Source organism: Bos javanicus, chromosome 16, assembly GCF_032452875.1.
Source record: "Bos javanicus breed banteng chromosome 16, ARS-OSU_banteng_1.0, whole genome shotgun sequence".
NCBI lineage: Eukaryota > Metazoa > Chordata > Mammalia > Artiodactyla > Bovidae > Bos > Bos javanicus.
Genome location: NC_083883.1, coordinates 29591180 through 29610970, shown reverse-complemented (window position 1 = coordinate 29610970; position 19791 = coordinate 29591180). Strand labels below are relative to the sequence as shown.

The window sequence follows — 19791 nt, the reverse complement described above, 5'->3', positions numbered from 1 at the left end:
GCTAGGGTTGCCAGATTTAGCAATTAAAAATATGGGACTCCTGGTGAAAGGTGAAATTTGAATTTCAGATAAACAACAAATGATGTGCTAAAGTATGTCCCAAATTGTGTTCTGTATTTTATCTGGCAGCCCTACCCCTGGCTGATTGCCCAATTGTTTTAATTCCCCACTAAAACTCCTCTACCATGCAAATCCACATTCATTTGGTGAAGCCTCAGGAAATTGAAGGACATGCCCCCTACCCACATCGAGTCCCCCGGTCACCTGGGCTGAGTCCACTTGGCTGCTTCAGAGGATTGAACAAGGACTCTGGCTGGAAACAGCTGGAGGTTGTGGAAAGAGCTGTGGGCTAGGAATCAGACTTGACTTTAGGCAGGCATCCATCATTAACTGTTGTGAGCCAGGGATATTGTTGCCTCTCTGAGCCTTTGTTTTCTTAGCTCAAAAATTGGTGGAGGGAACGGGCTGGATGTTTTTTTCAACTCCAATCTCTGAATCTGTGAACAGCCAGGGAAAAGGAGAGGATGAGGTTCCTTATTGGGCAAAATCCCATTGGTACTAAATTACCCCAGGCTCCCTTGTCTAGGAAGGTCGCCCCTTCCCCATTAAGCACTGGGAAAAACATTGGGTTTTCCAATTGTGGACAGCCCAGAAGCTCAACAGTCCCTAGGAGTCCTTTGAGCACCAGGCTCAGATGCTCATCCTTGTAGGCAGAATTGGTCCTTAGCCAGAGATCCAAGGTGTTGGTGTGCACACAGAGGAGCTGTAGCAAGAATCAGGACTCTAAGTCCACACCAGGGACCGGAGTTTGCTCTGTGACTGAAGGACAGGGAAGAGAGCACTTAGAGATCCTTGCCTCTTCTTCAGGGAACAAGCTTTTTAATTTAACTGGTCCAGCAATCCCAGCCAAGGTAGAGGCACCTGACCACAATAATACCATCTGTCCACAGTCTAGACAGCCCCCCTCCTTGGGCTCAGGGACCTGTCTGGATGCTGAGCTCCCAGGAGGTCTGAGGGGTGTGACCTCCCTTCCTCCCAGCCTCTCCCCCCTCCCACCACCCTGGCCCAGCCCAGGGCTGCTATAAAGCTGGCCCAGCCTGGCTCTCAGCACACCCCGCTGCTGGGACCCTCCTGGAGCCTCATCCGGGGACACGTCCACTCTGCCCTTCCTTCTCCCCAGCAGTGCCATGCAGCCCCTGTGGCTCTGCTGGGCCCTCTGGGTGCTGCCCCTGGCCGGCCCCGGGGCGGCCCTGACCGAGGAGCGGATCTTGGACAGCCTGCTGCAGCAGCTGCACCTCAGCGAGGTCCCGATCGTGGACAAGGCCACTGTGGAGGGGCTGGTCATCCCCGCCCATGTGAGGGCCCAGTATGTGACCCTGCTGCAGCGCGGCCACGGGGCGCGCTCCCGGGGGAAGAGGTTCAGCCAGAACTTCCGAGGTGAGGCCCGCCCTCCTGCTGCAGCCTGGTCCTTGTGGTGGTGGTGGTGATGGTGGTGGTGGTAGCTGTCTGGGGTGCAGGGTCCACAGGGCGGTGAGGGGGTACCATGGCCTGTGAGGATGACAGGTCTGGGCTCCTGGTCTCTGTCTGCACTGAGGACCCTGCCTCTCAGGGCCAGGAGGAGCTGGGCCGGCTGGACTGGCTGACAAAGCCAAGGCAAGAACAGGGAATCATGGGGCAGGAAGCAAAGTGGAAAGAAGAGAGATTAGAGAAGACAGATGGTCAAGGTGCCTTTGTGCTAGGGGACAAAGAGGCTGGCTTCCGCAGAGTGTTGCCTTAGAGAGAAAGGACCTCTGCATTCAGTTATCACCTCTGGTATTTGTTTTTGGACAAGTCTCCCAACAACTCTTGTGTTTCTTGAAATGAGATTAAATTAGCTTTGACTACTTCCCAGAGTTGTGGGTATTCTATGAGATGGAAGGTACCAGGTCTGAGTCCTATGGCAGCCTCTCACCTCCCCAGGGCTGGGGACACCCACAGACAGACCAGGCCAGGCGCCTGGGGAGACGAGGAGACTGTTGCTGGACACCTCATCAGGGGTGACTGCTGGCAGCCATGGGGCTGGCTGATAAAGCGATCGCGCTGCCAACCTGGAGCCTCAGGTGCTGGGGACGGATTGCTGGGGCCTCTGAAGAGGGTGTTGTGCCTGACCTCACCATTTCCCTCAGGGCTCGGTAATTCCATAAAAATTGCCCCTGTTCCTTTTCACCAGCAAGAGTCCCCTCACCAGGCAGGGAAATGAAAGTAAATTCAGAGCTCTTTCTCTGCCTCTTAGGAAAAGCCGATTTCAGCTGGTGACTGTAGATTTTCACTGGCTGGTCCTTGGCCTTCCACCCTCCATTCCCACTCCTGCCCCTTTGCCTAAAGAAGCCTGCAGGTCTGCAGTCTTCACTCAGAGTCCCAGCCCTTGCCCAGTATCCCAAAGCTGCCCCTCCCCTCACTAGTGGTGAGGGGGGTCACCACTAGTAAACAAGCCCCAACCCCAGATGATGGTTTTGGAGAGCCTGCTTGACTCTAACAGTTTTTCTAGGAGTGGAGGTGCTCTGTTTCTGGCCTGGCCCATCAGTTTCCCAGCCTCCAAACTCTCCCTGGGGATTCCCGGGGAAACCCTGTTCGCTCTCCCTGAGCCCTGCATCCTCAGAGCTCGCCTGGTGCTCGGAGGGGCTCCGCTGACTCCGCTCCCGTCCCCAGAGGTGGTCGGCAGGTTCCTGACATCCGAGGCGTCCTCGCATTTGCTGGTGTTCGACATGGAGCAGCGGCTGCCGCCCCGCAGCGAGCTGGTGCAGGCCGTGCTGCGCCTCTTCCAGGAGCCGGTCCCCAGGGCCGCGCTCCGCAGACACGAGCGCCTCTTCCCGCGCAGCGACCGCGCCCGGGTCACCGTCCAGTGGCTGCACGTCCGCGACGACGGCTCCAACCGCACCGCCCTCATCGACTCCAGGTGCGGAGGTCGCGGCTGCGGTGTGGGGCTGGGGGGAGGGAAGGAGGGCTGGGCCCGGGGCGGGAGGAGGGGCGGCTCGGTCCCGGCGGGGACACCCGGGAGCGGGTGGGAGAGGTGCCGCCCCCGGGGCCACCCCGGGCAGTCCCAGTCCCCACGCCTGAGCGCGGGCCTGTGTCTCCCTCCGTGCGGTGTCGCAGGCTGGTGACCATCCACGAGAGCGGCTGGAAGGCCCTGGACGTTACCGAGGCGGTGAACTTCTGGCAGCAGCTGCGCAGCCCCCGGCAGCCGCTGCTCCTGCAGGTGCTGGTGCAGCGGGAGCACCTGGGCCCGCTGGCCTCCAGCGCCCACAGGCTGGTCCGCTTCGCCCCCCAGGGGCCGTCGAGCGGCCGGCAGGGGGAGCCCCAGCTGGAGCTGCACACCCTGGACCTCAGGGACTACGGGTAGGTGCTGTGGGTCACTGCGGGTGAACCTATTTTGAAACGGGCAACTTTACAGGGTGCTGTGGGAATGAATGAATATATAAAATATCTCCTTCCACTCTTGGGAGTAATGTCAGCTCTAATTATGATTTTGGGGGTTATTTCTAGTTATCCATCCTTATCACAAATATCCAACATTTTGAACATAATGAGAGATGGATCATAAATCTTTCCAGGTGTCCCACTAGGTCTCACCCTGGGCCCCATGACCCCTGCACTCTCAGCTGACCTCTGACTCTGCCTCTCTTTGCTCCCCACAGAGCTCAGGGAAACTGTGATCCTAAAGCACCGGTGACCGAGGGCACCCGCTGCTGCCGCCAGGAGATGTACATTGACCTGCAGGGGATGAAGTGGGCTGAGAACTGGGTCCTGGAGCCCCCAGGCTTCCTGGCCTATGAGTGTGTGGGCACCTGCCAGCAGCCCCCAGAGTCCCTGACCTTCAAGTGGCCTTTTCTTGGGCCTCGACAGTGCATCGCCTCGGAGGCGACCTCGCTGCCCATGATTGTCAGCATCCAGGAGGGAGGCCAACTCCAGCCCCAGGTGGTCAGCCTGCCCAACATGAGGGTGCAGACGTGCAGCTGTGCCTGGGACGGGGTGCTTGTGCCAAGGAAGCTGGAGCCGTAGGTGTGGGGTATAGTCATCGAAGGACTTGGCTTGTGTGTGTGTTGAAACTGTTCCGGGCGCCAGAAGCAATGGGGATGGCGTGTGTTTTGTGCTTCGTACTGAGTTCTGACCAGTCAGCTCGCCTTCTGATTTTTGTTTCTCAGGAACAAGACTCCCTGGACACTGGGAGCCCCTGCCCAATCTTCTCTCTTCGACATTTTTTCACTGCACTGTATCCTAAGCACTTACCTGTGTAGATTTTGTAACCTAAGAAGAGAAACCCCAATTTGTCATTGTTTCCTTGTCCTCTTATTGGACCTGGGCTGAGCTCCGTGGTATGGCTGGGAGATACACTTGCTGCTCTGGGCTTAAAAATCTGTAGTAAGTAGAGGTTGTGCATTTCTAACTCAAATAATAAGGGTATTCTGCAAGAAACAAATAAAATACATTTTATTCTGTTTTATCCAGAACCCTGCAAATTGTGAGAGAACAGAAAGTTCTATAGGAATTAGGTCAACCAGATTAGAAAATTAAGGAAAAGACTTTAAAAGACTTGTTCAAGGTCTCAGTTAAGTGATACAGGATGCTAGGATTGGAATGCATTGATTCTAATGTGCCTGTCCTCTTAAGATTGAGGCAGAACATTTTTTTGTCATTGCTGTTGGTATTTTTATTTTTCTTGGCACAGGGAGTGGGCTTTATTTCCATTCTAGTTGATACAAAATTTTTTAAAATCTGTGATCAAAATCATCATCTACAGGAATGTGAATCACTCCTTTAGATTTGAGGGTAGATAAAGGGAGCAAATGACAAAATGTTGATGTAAGATTTTAGAATGCCAAGATTACACTGGCTTTAAACTGAGTTTGATATAGGGTTCAGGCCTGGGGCATGGTTGTCTTGGATTCCTTGCTTATCTTTACAGCTAAAATTAACTGTAAATTCTACATCCTCCGTATTTCCATTTTCTTCTCTATCAGATAGGAACAATCCTTGACTTCTCTGTACTTCTACTGGAAATTTAAGGAAGTAGTGTTTTTATAAGCACTCCACATGCTGCCTGACACATAGTGGGGCTATGGTTATCTCACCTCACATGTTGATCTGTCTAACCTTCTCTTGATTTTGAAATAACCTGCTGCTGCTGCTGCTAAGTCACTTCAGTCGTGTCCGACTCTGTGCGACCCCATAAACGGCAGCCCACCAGGCTCCCCCATCCCTGGGATTCTCCAGGCAAGAACACTGGAGTGGGTTGCCATTTCCTTCTCCAATGCATGAAAGCGAAAAGTGAAAGTGAAGTCGCTCAGTCATGTCCAACTCTAGTGACCCCATGGTCTGCAGCCTACCAGGCTCCTCATCCATGGGATTTTCCAGGCAAGAGTACTGGAGTGGGGTGCCATCCCCTTCTCCGTTGAAACAACCTACTGAAAGTCAGTTTAGAAATCCCTTCCCTCTCTGAAATCAAGGATCCTAACTTTTCTTTTTGTCAGTGTCTCCATCAATGTAATCACTGGGGTTAGAAACTTACACTTCCCTGGACCCCACAGCGCAGGCCAGGGGTGGCTGCAATCATTGAGGAAGGGGAAGAATAAGGACACAAGGTGGAGGATATGCGGGGAAGAGAGTGGACAGAGTCCGTCTGAGGTGCCAGGGGCCACACACAGGCACCTGCTGGAGGTCAGCTGTCGTTCCTTGGCCGCTGGAGGGAACCGCAGGAGGAGAGATGGCCAGGCGCTTACGGGTAGGACAAGGGCTGTGCTGAGCACAGAGGTCAAGGGCAAACTCTGGAAATAACTAGTGACTGGGGGTTGGGGAGAAGGAGGAAGCCAGCAGATGGGTCAGAAAAGCACTACTAGAGAAGCAGAAGACACCCCCCGCCAGGCTCCCTCCAGAGATCCCCAGGCTGGCTGGGGAGAGAGATAAGGTGAATACATTTCACCATGACAACAAAAGATGAAAGCCCAGAAATGGAAGAGAGGTCAGAGCCCTGCAAAGCTGTGCAGGTACAGAGTGCGGAGCTGTTCAGAATTCACAGATTTTTAGTGCTGGAAGGGACCTGAGAGAAAGCTTTGGTCCAACCCCCTGCGGAAACAGAGGCCTGCGGAGGAGGGCAGATTGCTGCAGCCGGGGGGCTGTGCTCTTTGGTTTCACTGGGGGCGCGGTCCTCATTGAACACCGACCTGTGTGTTGCCCAGAGCACACCCCAGTGCCCTCGAGGAGCTTACAGTCCAGCTGCGGGGACTGCTGCTCATACGGAACTCTCTGGGACCCAGAGCTCAGCGAGCTGGGCTAGAACGGTGACCCTGGCGGCCCGGTATTGGCAGTTCCGGCTTTGGCTCCAGGGCACCGCCGAAAACACTGCGACTTCTATTTGGGGCCAAACGTAGGAACCCCCCCGCCCCCCCGGCCCCTCCGGCCCCAGGGCTTTCACTGTCAGGCTATTCAGAACGATAGCGGAGCCGTAGTCTTCCGCACTGGGAACCAGGTGACGACGGACTACGTGGAGCCGAGGTGCGGGCTGAGCCCACCCGATTTCCCTATTCCCCCCTACCCAGCCCCGATACAGGCGGGCCTAAGAGCTGGTCTAGGAAATTCAGTGCACTACAGAAAAATCAAGAACTTTCGCCGATGCGCTGCCCCCGCGTTCCACGGATGTGACCACCCTGTACTAGGCCCGGGGCTCCCCAAGGTGTCTGTCGGGGAAAGGGGACGCGCCGGGGGGCCGGGGAGAGGAATCAGCCCTGGAGGCACTCTCCTCGGTCCCAGGACACGAGCTGGCCGGGCCGGGACCTGAAGACTTCAGGGAGGAGCTGAGTGGCCCCGCGGTCTGGCCTGGACGGAGGATCGCCGAGGGGCGCACGGCGCCAGGGGCGGGAGGCGGCTGCAGAGCTGACACCCACTCGGGCGTAGCTGCAAATTGGGCAAGCCGTGGACGCGGCTCTGCGCATGTGCAGGAGAGCGGGGAGTTTCACTTTATAACTTTTAAGTGGTCAGGACGCAGCCCCGCCCAACCAGGTGGAGCCAGAAAACTTATGGTCTGCCCGGGTCGCTGCGCCGCCGCCGCCGCCGCCGCAGGTAAAGGGGAAGGGGCGTTGAGAGGGGGAATGACGCCTTCTTCCTTTCCCCGAGACGGGCAGAACCCGGGGTCTACGCCAGGGTGCCACGTCTAGTGTCTGGTTCCGGGGTGAGGCCCTCGTGCCTCCGCAGTCCCAACTCCGGAACAGGGGTGACCGAGTGGCTGGGAGGAGAGTGTCTGTCCCCGGGCTGCGCAGACCTCGCGCTCCGCTTCCAGCGTCGCGCCTGATGGCTTTACACAACTTCCCAATCCAAGGCTCCAACTTTTCGCTCTTAAGGCTAATCCCTTTCTCTTCCCACCCTTTCTCTGGGTATTTGTCAGCTGGAATCGACCTCCCAGCCTAGCCCGGGGATCTCAGCCAGGGGCTCTTTTTTCTCTAAGCGAGATATGCGAGGCGGGCCTGGGTAGGGGCTGAGCATCTGAGTCCCCTGCCCCTGGGAAGGTAGAAACCACTCTTTGGAGTCCTGAGGAGGGAAGCTAGGGGTTTTGGAGGATAAGGGGAAGAGGAGAGCTCTGCTAAGAAACCAAAAACGTAGAGGTTCCAATACCTGATAAGCCTGGCTACCTGAGACTCTGGGGTGGCCTCTCTTTCAGCTCAGTCGGTATTCTGAAAAACAGGAGACCACAGGGGTATACAAAATGACACCCTTTCCCCCTTTGCTTCCTTCTGCGCTGAAGTTGTGTGACTGTATCCAGCCCCAAGAGTGTGGAAGGTTTGAGGTTAAGCCAGTGGATTGTGCTCACCAGTCCAGGCCCAGTGTGTACAAAGAGGCTGTGTGTGGGGGCATCCTGAGGACTTCTTGGGCCCTGACTCAAGCAGAGTTGTGGAGTCTTGCTGGGGATGAGGAAAGACTCTAGGTCATCTCTTATTGGAGAAACAACCCGTATTTCCCTCTTCTCCTCCATGCTTGCCTTTGTACTTCCCTCCTCTGACACCTGTCAGAGAGTCTTGAGCCTGCTGCTATCTTGAGGTGGAGTATACAGAAGGAGAGGCTTCTTTCTGCCTTCACACACCTCTTGTCTGGGCTTCCGTGGTAGCTCAGATGGTAAAGAATCCACCTGTAATGTGGGAGACCTGGGTTCGATCCCTGGGTTGGAAGATCCCCTGGAGAAGGGAATGGCTACCCACTCCAGTATTCTGGTCTAGAGACTCCCATGGACAGAGGAGCCTGGCAGTGTATAGTCCATGGGGTCACAAACAGTCAGACTCAACTAAGCAACTTTCACTTTACTTCACCTCTTGTTTGTTTAGTTTATGGGCAAAGATCTCCCTTGGGTGTTCATTGTGCTCTAACAGGAAAAATGTCAGATGGGGTTTTGCTATCATGTTTCCCATGGTCTGGAGAGGTGACTTAAAATAAAAGCAGACTTGGGGTGCCCATAGGGTTCAATGCTTTATGGGCATTGCCTCCCACTCACCCTGCAGGAAGAACTTCATTGTCTCCATTTTACGGAGAAGGAAGCCAAGGCACGGAGTGGTGAAGCCACGTGGTGCTGGGAGCCTCACTTCAGAGCCTGCTCAGGGCTTCAGTCCACTGCAGCGGGACTCTGGGCCATTTCCCTAGTGCTCCACTGCTGCTGTCTGTGGAGGTGAATGGTTGTCCACGTTCCTGGATGCTGTTTGGTGGGGCTTTAAGGAGAAGTTTGCAACCTGCCATCTAGAACATCAGAGTCTTCTCTTATGGCAGAGGACCTGGAACTGTTTGTCGTCCTGCCATCGTAGTAACAAAATCAGAAGATTTGGTGATGATAAAAATACCCTGAGTTTGCAAGAGCTGATGATGCTCACACTTTCTGCTCCTGTTTGTGGCAGGGAGGCAAAGAGATCTTCTGGTGTGCTACAGGGGCCAGCAGCTGCCAGCTTGGATGGGCAAGGGGTTAACATGGGTGGCTGACTTCTTTGGCAGTTTGGGGAATGGCCATTGCATTGAGCCCTCTGTCCCCCCACCACAACGAGACTCTGGGGTGTACGTGGGTTGAACTTTGAGTTGAGTCCTGAGTCACCTGCTGCTCACCTGCTGCTCACCTGACCCCAGGGCCTCAGCAGTATATCTTGGCTTTCCTGAATGAGATGATGAGCAGAGAGCTCCCTAAAGAAGGGATGGATAAGACCAGGCATTTACAATATGTATCTGACAAATATGGGATGACTGAACATGACCAGGCAGGGCACCCATGGCCACAGAGCCTAATTGCTGGTTTGGCCCCTGCCCAGTGCTGTCAGTCTTTCAGCCACTAAGCCAGCTCTCTCCCAGTTGCCACCAGCTGAATCTCCTTCTCTGCCCCTCCTGCTCCTCCTGAGCCTGGGGGGGCTGCCCTGTGGCCGATATGTTGCCAGCTGCCCTCTCAGCATGCCCGCTGGGGAGGATGCAGGCGGCTGGCCTTGGAGGGACTGTGATGGTTCCACAGTCTTGCAGACTTGTAACAGGCGGAGACAGACCTCAACTAAGCAGAAAGGTCTGAGAGACACTGTGGGCCCCCAAAGCTATGCCTGCACCTGGAGGGCGCAGAGGGGACAGGCCACCTCTGAAGGTCAGCTGGCTGGCTGACCTCACTGAGTCCTTCTTATCAAACCTTGTTAAACTACCCGGGGGAGCCTGTTTGACTTAGAGGCGTGACAGGGGCGGAAAAGATGGGGAGGAGCCTAGGTCCCTGCCTCCCATTAGGCCTCTGCTCTCTCAAAGCTCCACACAAAGCAGAATTGGTGAGGCGCCCCCCTACCCTCCACCACAGCAGCGCCTCTTGCTCTTGACAATACTCCCTCTGTGACCATTTTATGGGGATTTTTTTTCCCCCACTTCACTGTTCAGGCCTTCCTTGTTGGTTCTGTTGCTTTTTTTTTTTTTCCTGATTCTAGTCTTTGGGGGACCTGGAGAAGCCTTCCCAGCTACCCTTGGGCCTGTGTGAGGTCCTGGACTCCGTCTTCCCAGAGCCTACAGCTCCCAGTGCTGCTGTGGGAGGAGTCCCAGTGCCCTGGGCTCACCAGGGCCTTGAGCCCTCGGACAAGAGGGGAAAGGCTGGAGTTTCAGGTGATGCTGGGGAGGAGAGAGGAGAGGAACAGGGTGCACAGAGGAGGGTGGCCCCTTCATAGCACTAGGTGCCTGGAGAGAGAGCCAGGACAGGAGGGAGCCCGTTGGGAAGAACTGTAGGCTCTGGATGAGTGTTTGAGTTCCGAGACACCGGGCAAGTGTGAGTGCAGGGGAAGTGTGCTGGAGGGTTTCACACCGGAACCCCGGCATGGGTAAAGAACAGCTCCCATGTGACTCTGGTTGTCTCCTGTGTTCCTTCAGGGAAGTCTGCAAAGGCTGGTGCCCTATGACCTCCATCAGAAAAGCCCAGCAGGAAATGAGCAGTGGACCCGAGGCAGCTTGGGAGGCAGCCAGGGCCACTGCTGCCTTTGCCAGCGCCAACTGAGGCCCTCTCCAGGGGACACATCCACATTTCCTTCCCCAGTGTCTGGTAAGTGTGGGGACAGGAAGGAGGGGCAGGCCTTCGCCAGCCAGCGTCAGGCTGGGTGTTGCATTGGGGCGGTGCCACTGGGTGGGGTTTAAAGGAGAGAAACTAAGACCATCTGTTTCCCAGAGGCAGCTTTTGTGACTCTGCGCAGAGCCAGCAACTTCATGGCTCTGCCATCACACCCTCCAGCCACTGCCGAGTCTCTAATAGGGCTGACAGAATGACTTGGCCTCTCGGGGAGTCCTCCCATGCCCCCGGACCTACTGCCTCCCCCATGCCTCCTACACCTCCTGTCCTGTGTGCATGAGATTGTCCCAAAAGAGCCGTCCCAGCGGCCAGAATTGGCAGTCACTGGCTCCCCAACACACACCCAGACTGTATTACCGCATAGTCCAAATATCTGTCTGTTCTCTATACCGTTTCTTGTCTCCCAGATTTTTGTCCCTCTAACAGGTAGGAAGACAGACTTAGCCAAAGTCCCCTGGGAATCTAGTCTAACTAGATTTAAGGAGATGGGACCTTGAGAGAAAGGGATGCTGAGCATTTTTCCAGGCTCTTCAGCTGCAGACAGTGTGAAAGCATGCCCGCTGGGGAGGATGCAGGGGGCTGGCCTTCGGAGTTTGGAGATTTCCATTAGTTTCACCTGCGGTTACCAGGCGTCTCTGAAAGGAAAGGTCAACAACCAGTCTGGAGCAATATTTGCTTTGGAAATGCTGGACCTTCCAGAAAGGCCAGGAGTGTAGGAATGAGAGGGCAGAGCCCAGGGAGTGCTCCAGGGATGCACAGTGGGTGACTCAGGGGTCCCTGAGGAGGCTTGGGGCCCGTCCTCCTCCCCCTAGTCCACGTCCTCCCCCTTTGCCTTCTCTGTCTCCTCCTCTCTGCTGCTCTTTCTCTGCCTTTTTTTTTTTTTTTTTAAATCTTTCTCTCTTTTTAAAACATATTTATTTGGCTGCATTGGGTCTTAGTTGCATCATGTGGAATCTTCATCAGCACACGGATTCTCTGGGTGTGGTGCATGGGCCCCAGGGCATGTGGGATCTTAGTTTCCTGACCAGGGATGGAGCTCACATCCCCTCCATTGCAAGGCTGATTCTTATCTACTGGGCCACCAGGGAAGTCTCCTTCTTTGCTTTTTAATCTCTCACCGAACAAGTGTGGGTAGTCAGCTGCAGAGGGAATGTGGCAGAGCAGAAAGAGAACTGGCATCTGAGACCCAGAAGGCTGGGTCTGAGACTTGACTCTGCCCTGACCAGCTCTTTAATCTTAATGGAACTCTTAAGGCCCTGAGCCTCAGTTTCCAAGTATATGGTGTGGGCCTATCTCTGAGTTCCCAGCCTGACATCTCTTGAGCTCTTGTCTATGGGCCAGACGATCAGCAGTTGTTGCATTTGGACACTCTTCCTCTTCTGTTGATTCCTCTGCCCCATCCTGTCCCCTGCCCGCACTCCAGGCCTCCCAGGGCCACTCCCACCCCTTACCCCGCAGGAATGACTTCCTGACAGTCATCCCTGAGGCTGGAGGAACTTGGCACCCCTTAGGCAGGCTTCTGTCCTTCCCTTTCCTCCTATTCATCCCTGCCCTTGGGGAGGCAGCCAGCTGTGTCCTGGATGAGCCATCTGCCCCATCCATCTGACCCTTGGGCTGCATCCACAATGGAGCTATTCTCTGTAGACTCTGCCGGGTACTCAGGGCTGGTGTTTGCCTCTACTGGATCCCTGTGTCCCAGCAGCCCCTGGTGGAGACACCCGCCCTTGGCTCTGTCAGCGCTGGCTGCAGAAACCACGGGAGAGTTGGTGCCCTGACTCTCTACTGGGTCTCCTTCTCCAGGGAGGATCAGCGTGATGACCGACTCCCCTTTCCTGGAGCTGTGGCAGTCCAGAGCAGTGGCCATCCCCGAGCGGCTGGGCATCGGGGACCAGCCCAATGACTCCTACTGCTACAACTCGGCCAAAAACAGCACCGTGCTCCAGGGGGTCACCTTCGGGGGCATCCCCACTGTCCTGTTCATAGATGTCACCTGCTTCCTGGTGAGACCCCCGGGGATCATGTCAGTTATTTGTTTAACACTAACCCCCTCCCCCGCTACAGGGCTTTCTGGGAAACTCAGGTGAGGAGCCAGACATCCCTGGGTTTAAGTCCCAGTTCTTCTGCTTCCCAGCTCTGTAACCCTGGGCATATTACATAGTTTATTGGGGCCTCAGGTTTTTGTTCTGTGAAAGGGAGGTAATAGTTCTTATCTCGGAGATTCTTGGAGAAGGTTAAATAAGGTGAAGCATGTAAAGAATGTACGTTACTGCTCTTTTGTTTATTATCATTGTTACCACGCTGTCAGCCCGTCATGTGTCTAAGGTCCTTAGGAAGGGTCACTCTGCTGGGATGAGAGATGTGACTGGACAGTGTGGATGAGAATTACAGCAGCTGCAATTCCCAATTTATAGATGTCACCCTTGTTCCCCACTGGGGTCCTTGGGCCTTTAGAGAATCAGATGTGGAGAAAAGGAGAGAACTGGGGGAAGGAGAGTACGCCTTATTAGCTCCTCATAGTGGACTTTTGTTCATTCAGACCTGCTTGTTCCCAAAGACCCCCACCACCATCACCCAATTTGAAATATGCTGTCTTCCCCCCTAGACTGGCTCAGACTTGCTAGGTGTGATTTACTGGGGTGCTAGGGCACCTTCTTTTCAAAAGTGTCCAAGGGATGGTTGGTCCCTTTTGTCACCTTCTCCTCACATGTAGTGGAAACCATCTGGGTAACCGAGGTAAGAAGGGGCAGAGGGAGTGGACGCCTTGGACTGCTTTGGACCAGAGGCACCTGGGAGAGGGGAGATAGGGTAGCCTAAGGTGCATGCTAAGTCACTTGGGGGCCCCATGCCCTAAAGGAGGCGGCTATCCAACCCAAGTTTACTTGCAGGAAAAATGTTCATAGGAAGAGAGGAAGGGAGTTTTCCATTTTCCTCCTTAGGATTGAGGTCTAAATTGTTGCATTAGAGTTTTGCTACATTGTTAATCTTCTATTGGCAAATATGGAAACCTGTGTGCTACTCATGTTGCTTTACCATAAAGGGCTCTTTAAGTGTCAAGTAACCTACCTCTTGGGGCCAAAACCCATTCATAGGTTGAGAACAGTCCTCTCTACCAGGAGTGGTTGGGCGGGGGGGAGTAGGCAGGAGTGTGGTGATGGATTTCAGTGTGGGGTTAATGGAGGAGGGTGGTTCTGGAGCTGTTATCCAGCGTCTTCAGGGAGGGGAGAGGGCCAAGGAGAGAAGTCAGGAGACACAGGCTGGGGTGGGTCTGTCTTGAACAGGGTTTGATGAGAAGAGAGAGTCACTCTCCGTTGGAGTGTGCTAGTAGGGTAGATTTTTATTGCAGGAGATTTGGGGATTGGAGCCAGAGGAGCCTGAAAGACATCAAGGCATGGGAAACACCCATACCACTTGAGCCAAGGCAGCAGCCAGGGCAGAGGGCTGGTGCTCATTGAGCAGCTTTCATATTTTTCTGATGACAAGACTCACCTGCCCTTGAAACTGTATCACCAACTTCCACGTTCACCTTGAGAAAATTCAGCTGGAACTTAGCCACTCTGGAGCCCAAAACCCACATTTAAAAACCGAGTCCCTGACCAGGGCACTCAGGGATATGCTGATTAAAATGTGTCTTTCTACCTCCCTGGATTTTGAAGGGAGGGAGCCTGTCCAGGGTGGGGAGAGAGGCAGGAGTAGGGCAGAGGACCTGCAAAGGAAGGGAGGAGAGAGTCTAGAATCCATGGTTTTTAGAGCATAAACAGGGTTAGACTTGAGTCCAGCCCCTTCCATTGCCATTGGGCATGCAGGGCTGCGGATGGCCCCGGCTTGTGGAAGCCAAGCCAGCTGGCACTGGGCCTTTGGTGGGCGTTGCCCCCACATGCTCTGTGCCAGGCGTCCCCAGGGCTTGGCTCCTGGAGAACCAAACTCAAGGTAAATGTCTGACCACTTCCAGCTCAGCCTGTGGGTTAGGGGCTCTGCTATTGTGGTTCTGTGATTAAAAATGCAACCTGATGTGAAGGCGGGAGCTGGTCCCCAGGGGTGCTGTTAGGGCCTTCCTGCTCAGGGGCCCTTGCAGGCAGACCAGGGCTGAGGAAGGCTGTGGCTGCTAGTGCTGGCTTGAGAGCAAAGGATAGGCCCTGGGAGCTTGACCGGGAGGCCGCCAGGGCAAGCTCAGCTTCAGCATTGATGGGGACGGGAGCTGGTGAAGGGGGTGAACGCAACGTTGAGCTCTTGAGCTGTGTGGCCTCGGGCAGCTCAGCGCCTTCTCTGGTCCTCTAGCCCTCTTGAGTCTAGGCGGGTGGCCTTTGCCCCGAAGACAGCTGTCTCTTCTAATTAGAAGCCATTCAATAAGATTTTACTTGGTTTCTTTTCTACTTTTAGTTTTTAATAGCAGCATTTTCCATCATAAGAAGAAAATTCTGGGATTATGGCCGCATTGCCCTGGTGTCAGAAGGAAACAGGTAAAAAGATTCATTATTTCAAGTGTGTGTATGTGTAGGTGGGGGGATGGGGAGAGAGAGCATGAGAGGCTGGGAGGGGCTTGTGAAGCCCACCAGGCATAGCCCACATGTGATGCTAGTGTTAGATGGCGCTCATTAGTATGTCTGCCAGGCCTGTACCAGAAACTGTTGTCTCTGCTCTTTACCGCAGACCCGTGAGGTTAGCCTCGGTACCTTCTTTGTGGTGGGGAGAAAACCAGGGCCCACACGCCCAGCTCTCCCTTGGGGCTTAGGACTGGCCGTGGCCATGAGCCTTCTGCTTCAGACTACAGAAGGAATCTAGTTGCTTCAGATACTTAAGGCTTTCATCATCAAAGAAGGATGGCTGCTTTCTTCCTTGCCTTGAACATTTCCAAGTGTATCTTCTTTGAGATTAATTAGTTTGGGGCTGGGCATGAGGAGAGCCGGGTTGGGAAGGGCAGCCGGGCTGCAGGCGAGCTGCTCCCGTCCCCAGGGCAGGGTCCGCCCGTGGCCCGAATCCACCAGCTTCAGAGGGTCTGTGTCAGAGCACAGACTGCCTTGGCCAGAACTCAGGCCCTTCTACCTCCACCCTGGGCTCTGCTGGCTCTCTGCGCATGTCACCTCAGGGCGGAGAAAGAGTTCTAGGTCTGCACAACTAGAATTTCCAGCTCCAGCTGCTCCCCCTCACCCCAGGATTTTGTGTCAGATGCCGAAATAGGAAGTGAGTGGGGAAACAAGGACAGGCCCGGGCTCCCTGTCCTTGGCCTCCCCAGGGGTTCCCCAGGCAGGCCCCCACTCTTGCTCCACAGGTGGCTCCTGTGTTGAAATGTGGTCTGTGCAGGAGGGTCGATGGGGGTTGTCTATTGATGTCCCTTCTTTCCCCACAGTCTCCACTCTGGTTTTGCAGAAGCCCGAGGGTTAGGCTCTGGGGCCTCTTGCTTCAGCTGGTGAGCCTTGGGCCATTTAGGGGAACTTTTGAAACAGCTGGTACATTTTTGGCACATTCACCCTTAGGAGGACTGCGTGTGTGCTTGGTTGCTTGGTTGTGTCCGACTCTGCAGTCCCACGGACTATATAGCCCACCAGGCTTCTCTGTCCATGGGATTCTCCAGGCAAGAATACTGGAGTGGGTTGCCATTCCCTTCTCCAGGGGATCTTCCCGACCCAGGGACTGAACCTGGGTCTTCTGCATTGCAGGCAGATTCTTGACCACCTGAGCCATCAGTATTACTGAGTACTACAGCAGAATAGGGCACTTGGAAATCAGGAGACACCCCCACCTCCGTGGCTGTGTCATCTTGGTCGGGACCCTGAACTTGAGCTCGTTGGATTGTTTCCTCTGGCCCTTTCTTGCCTGGAGGGTTACCGTGAAGGTTGTATAAGGCAGTTCTCCGGAAGGGCTTTGACTGAGTTTTACCAGGGCTTGTGCCATTAGAAGTGGGTTAGTAAAGCTGGGAGCAGGAAAACAGAGAGAAACAAAACTTAGCATGTTGCAAATACCTCAAATCGGTATTTGAGGTAGCTTTTATGGGTTACTCAGAAGAAAGGATGTGCCCAAATTAACAAAGTAAAATGCCCCAATTTGTCAAGTCCAAAATACATGCTTTGGACATTTTCTCATCTATGAGATTAGGTGCAACCTGTTATCAATGGTGATCATAATTTAACTGACAGCATCCTTCCCTTCGTAGTGGTTCAAAAAATAATGGTGCCATTTACAATCAGAGCTGTCTTAGATTTAATAAGATAGTATTTATTCCAAGTTTTAGTTGCTATGTTGGGAAATATATTGTAAACAGGCAACGTTTTGATGTCACTTTACGTATATCAGTCATAGGGCTGAGGTTCAAGGGGGTGAAACACAGGATGGTCCATTGACACCCTGGCCCCCTGTTCTTCATCCCACGTAGCAGAGTTTCATGTCTCATCATTCCTTGCAGTGGTCAGTGTCTTTGCCTATATTTTTATGAAGGCTAGTAGCTTTGGTCCTGAGCTCCAAGAGGGAACAAGATACTAGACACAAGTTTAAAAATTTTTTAAATAACAATCTGTCGTTTTCCCCTTTTGTGTTTCCAGTGAGTCCAGATTCCGGAGACTGTCGTCTTCCTCTTCAGGGCAGCAGGACTTTGAAAGCGAGATGGTTGGTATTTAAGGGGCTGGTGTGGTGTGGCTGGGAGGCAGGACTTTGCATGGATGGGCAGGAAGGAACTGGCAGGGAGAGGGCAGTTGTACTCCCAGTGAGCTGCTAACTTCGCACGCTTGACCTTGAGTGGCAAATCTGGTGACAGCGCTTCTCTGCTTTGACAGAGGCACCTGAACTTGAGGATTACTATGGCACAGATGGCGGCTGAGTGACCCAGGATCAGGACACTTGACTGATTCTCAGGCACAAGGCTACAGCACTTGTCTGTGTTATCACATTTATGACTTTGTGTGACAGTTAATTATTAACTTGCCTGCTGGTTTATGAGTCAGCTGCAGGCAGGAACCAAGTCTTATCCAGCTCTGTTCCCCATCTCCTGACACCCAGTAGGTCCTAAGTAACTGGCGAATGAATGACGAGCAAATAATTGTCTTTCCCAGCTGGGTGACAGTCCAACTTTAAGGTGAGCTAAGTTTAAGAGACGTGTTGGAAAATAAAACCCACAACACCCTGTCCCTCTCTAAACCCCGCTCCAGGGAACTGTCCAGTTAAGCAGGCTTGTTTCCTTGGCTTTGTCTTGCATCTCATTGAGTCATTTTGAAAAGAACAGAAGCCCTCATCAACTTCTTCAGAGCGACGCTGAACTTTCATCAGCTCTCGATTTGAATTTCACCATTTGACCCAGAAGCCTGTATAATTCCACAAATTGTCAAAACTTGAGAGGTTTCCCCAAGATTTTCAGGCCCAGGACGCACGTTACAAAGGACTGGGAGCACGCAGACTCTGTCGTATTTGAACAAGAGCGTTGCTTGCTGAATTGGGGACAGAAGCAATTTGTTGTTTGTTTGTTTACTTTTATATAAAACAGGAAGTTAGATGGTTGTTTAGTGTCAAAGCTGATGATTATATCTGCCTCTGAAAAACAGAGATTATTGGAAGCTAACCCCTGTTCTCCATTTCCAGGGATTGTGCTCCTGGCTGACTGCAATCTTCCGCCTGCAGTGAGTACAGCGCGGGTGGCTGGGGATGTCTTGTTTGGGTGGGTTTGTTTGGGTGTTTGGCCAATCAGGAGGAGAGACCCAAGGTGCTGATCCTGCTGCTGCTGCTGCTAAGTCGCTTCAGTTGTGTCTGACTCTGTGCGACCCCAGAGACGGCAGCCCACCAGGCTTCCCTGTCCCTGGGATTCTCCAGGCAAGAACACTGGAGTGGGTTGCCATTTCCTTCTCCAAAGCATGAAAGTGAAAAGTAAAAGTGAACTCACTAAGTTGTATCTGACTCCTAGTGACCTCATGGACTGTAGCCCACCAGGCTCCTCCGTCCATGGGACTTCCCAGGCAAGAGTACTAGAGTGGGGTGCCATTGCCTGAGCCGGAGTCTCTTAGATACTTTTCAGGCCCAAAGCAGTATGTGGGGGCAGAGAATTAAAGTGGCCCAGGCAGCCTCTATACAAGCTAATTAAAGCTATTTTTTTGCTTTAGGCAGTAATTCTGTCTGCTTACCATTTATCACTGATATATTTGCATGGAAGTTCTTCTAGGCAGCATCATATGTCTTTGAATTGGTGAACAATGGAGAAATAATGATTGTTTAATATATTCAGCTCATTTGGTTAAAAGTTTGCTGTTTTTCAAAACTTGGACCCCTTGGAGAGAAAGAGGTGCTTGGGGCCCAGTTAGTTGCATAGCATGTGATTGGCAGAGTCATGATACGGGACTCGGCTCTCCTGCCTGTGGTATGTTCTATCCCATCTGAGAGGTCAGTGTTGTAAGATGCACACTATTTTATACAGCACCGAGAATGAGAAAATGCTTTCTATTATGCTGTGATCAGCTATGATCCCACCCCATTTCAGAGATGTTGAAATATGAAAAGGTTTTCTTAGAACTGATGAAATGTGGTAGTTCCAGGATATTGGGTAAATCCTTCTCTCTGGCACCCTTATGTCTGGCCTTCAGTTTTCTCAACTAAGCTGAGAAACACAACATTGTAAAGCATTTGTACTCTCCCTGGCCTTGCACACCCAGAAAAAGACTGAGCACAACAGCTGCTCTGCCTAATTCAGGTGCATTCATATGTGTGAGACCATGTTATAAAGAGCCGAGGTTGCTGAGGGTTGTTCTCAGGGGAAATGGCAGGAGGCAGTCTGTGCAGAATAAAGCAGAGAAATCTGTTCTGAAGCCAGAGGAAGCAGGAGGAGAGGTTTCTGGCGGGGAGGAGAGGACTGAGGTCAGGAAGGGTGGATTTGCTAGCCTCTCCCATCCCTGCCCGTTATGAAATCATGTCAGTGTTTCTTCTTTGCATTGGAAGTTGTCACACACTGTGTAGTAAGTCTATCACAGACAGAAAAGAATCAGCAAGAAGAAGTTTTAGTCACCCCTAGCCCTACCTCTGAAAGGTACCTACCTGGCGCGTTTTCTCCTGCTCCGCCACTCTCCATTTCACTGCTGGCTGGGGCGCAGGCGATCCCCACCCTGGACTGTGGCCCCCAACTCTCCGCCTGGATCGGGTAGGGCAGAACAGAAATCTTGACTCATTATCTTCATGGTGACTAGAAAACACTGCTTACAGTTTTCCCTGTAGTCCACACCTATGGTTTCCATCTTTCCATGTCCCCT

General features: G+C 53.3%; 2 protein-coding genes across 3 annotated transcripts in view; both read left to right on the top strand.

The window, feature by feature from the left end:
- The first annotated feature begins 1092 nt into the window (after positions 1 to 1092).
- Positions 1093 to 4511, top strand: LOC133227641 (left-right determination factor 2-like). Its single transcript, XM_061382393.1, has 4 exons — positions 1093 to 1437; positions 2689 to 2935; positions 3133 to 3375; positions 3675 to 4511. The coding sequence occupies exons 1-4, from the start codon at positions 1188 to 1190 to the stop codon at positions 4036 to 4038; spliced, it is 1104 nt and encodes a 367-aa protein (XP_061238377.1). The 5' UTR covers positions 1093 to 1187; the 3' UTR covers positions 4039 to 4511.
- A 2481-nt stretch (positions 4512 to 6992) lies between these two features.
- TMEM63A (transmembrane protein 63A) overlaps positions 6993 to 19791 on the top strand; it is a 36038-nt gene continuing 23239 nt past the window's right edge. Inside the window, exons 1-6 of one of the 2 annotated variants that reach the window (XM_061382385.1) lie at positions 6993 to 7092; positions 10384 to 10552; positions 12377 to 12576; positions 14954 to 15033; positions 17110 to 17173; positions 18140 to 18177. In XM_061382385.1, coding sequence (XP_061238369.1) covers positions 12391 to 12576; positions 14954 to 15033; positions 17110 to 17173; positions 18140 to 18177 — 368 coding nt within the window. In that variant the 5' untranslated portion in view covers positions 6993 to 7092; positions 10384 to 10552; positions 12377 to 12390. Of the gene's footprint in view, positions 7093 to 10381; positions 10553 to 12376; positions 12577 to 14953; positions 15034 to 17109; positions 17174 to 18139; positions 18178 to 19791 lie in introns of both variants that reach the window. The other variant, XM_061382386.1, reaches the window with a different exon arrangement.

What these genes read in the sequence shown, in the direction of transcription:
- LOC133227641 (XM_061382393.1), top strand. Translation starts at nt 1,188, where the DNA reads ATGCAGCCCCTGTGGCTCTGCTGGGCCCTCTGGGTGCTGCCCCTGGCC. An exon ending in GTTCAGCCAGAACTTCCGAG is followed by an intron (nt 1,438 to 2,688) that starts GTGAGGCCCGCC and finishes TCCCGTCCCCAG; the next exon opens with AGGTGGTCGGCAGGTTCCTG. An exon ending in ACCGCCCTCATCGACTCCAG is followed by an intron (nt 2,936 to 3,132) that starts GTGCGGAGGTCG and finishes GCGGTGTCGCAG; the next exon opens with GCTGGTGACCATCCACGAGA.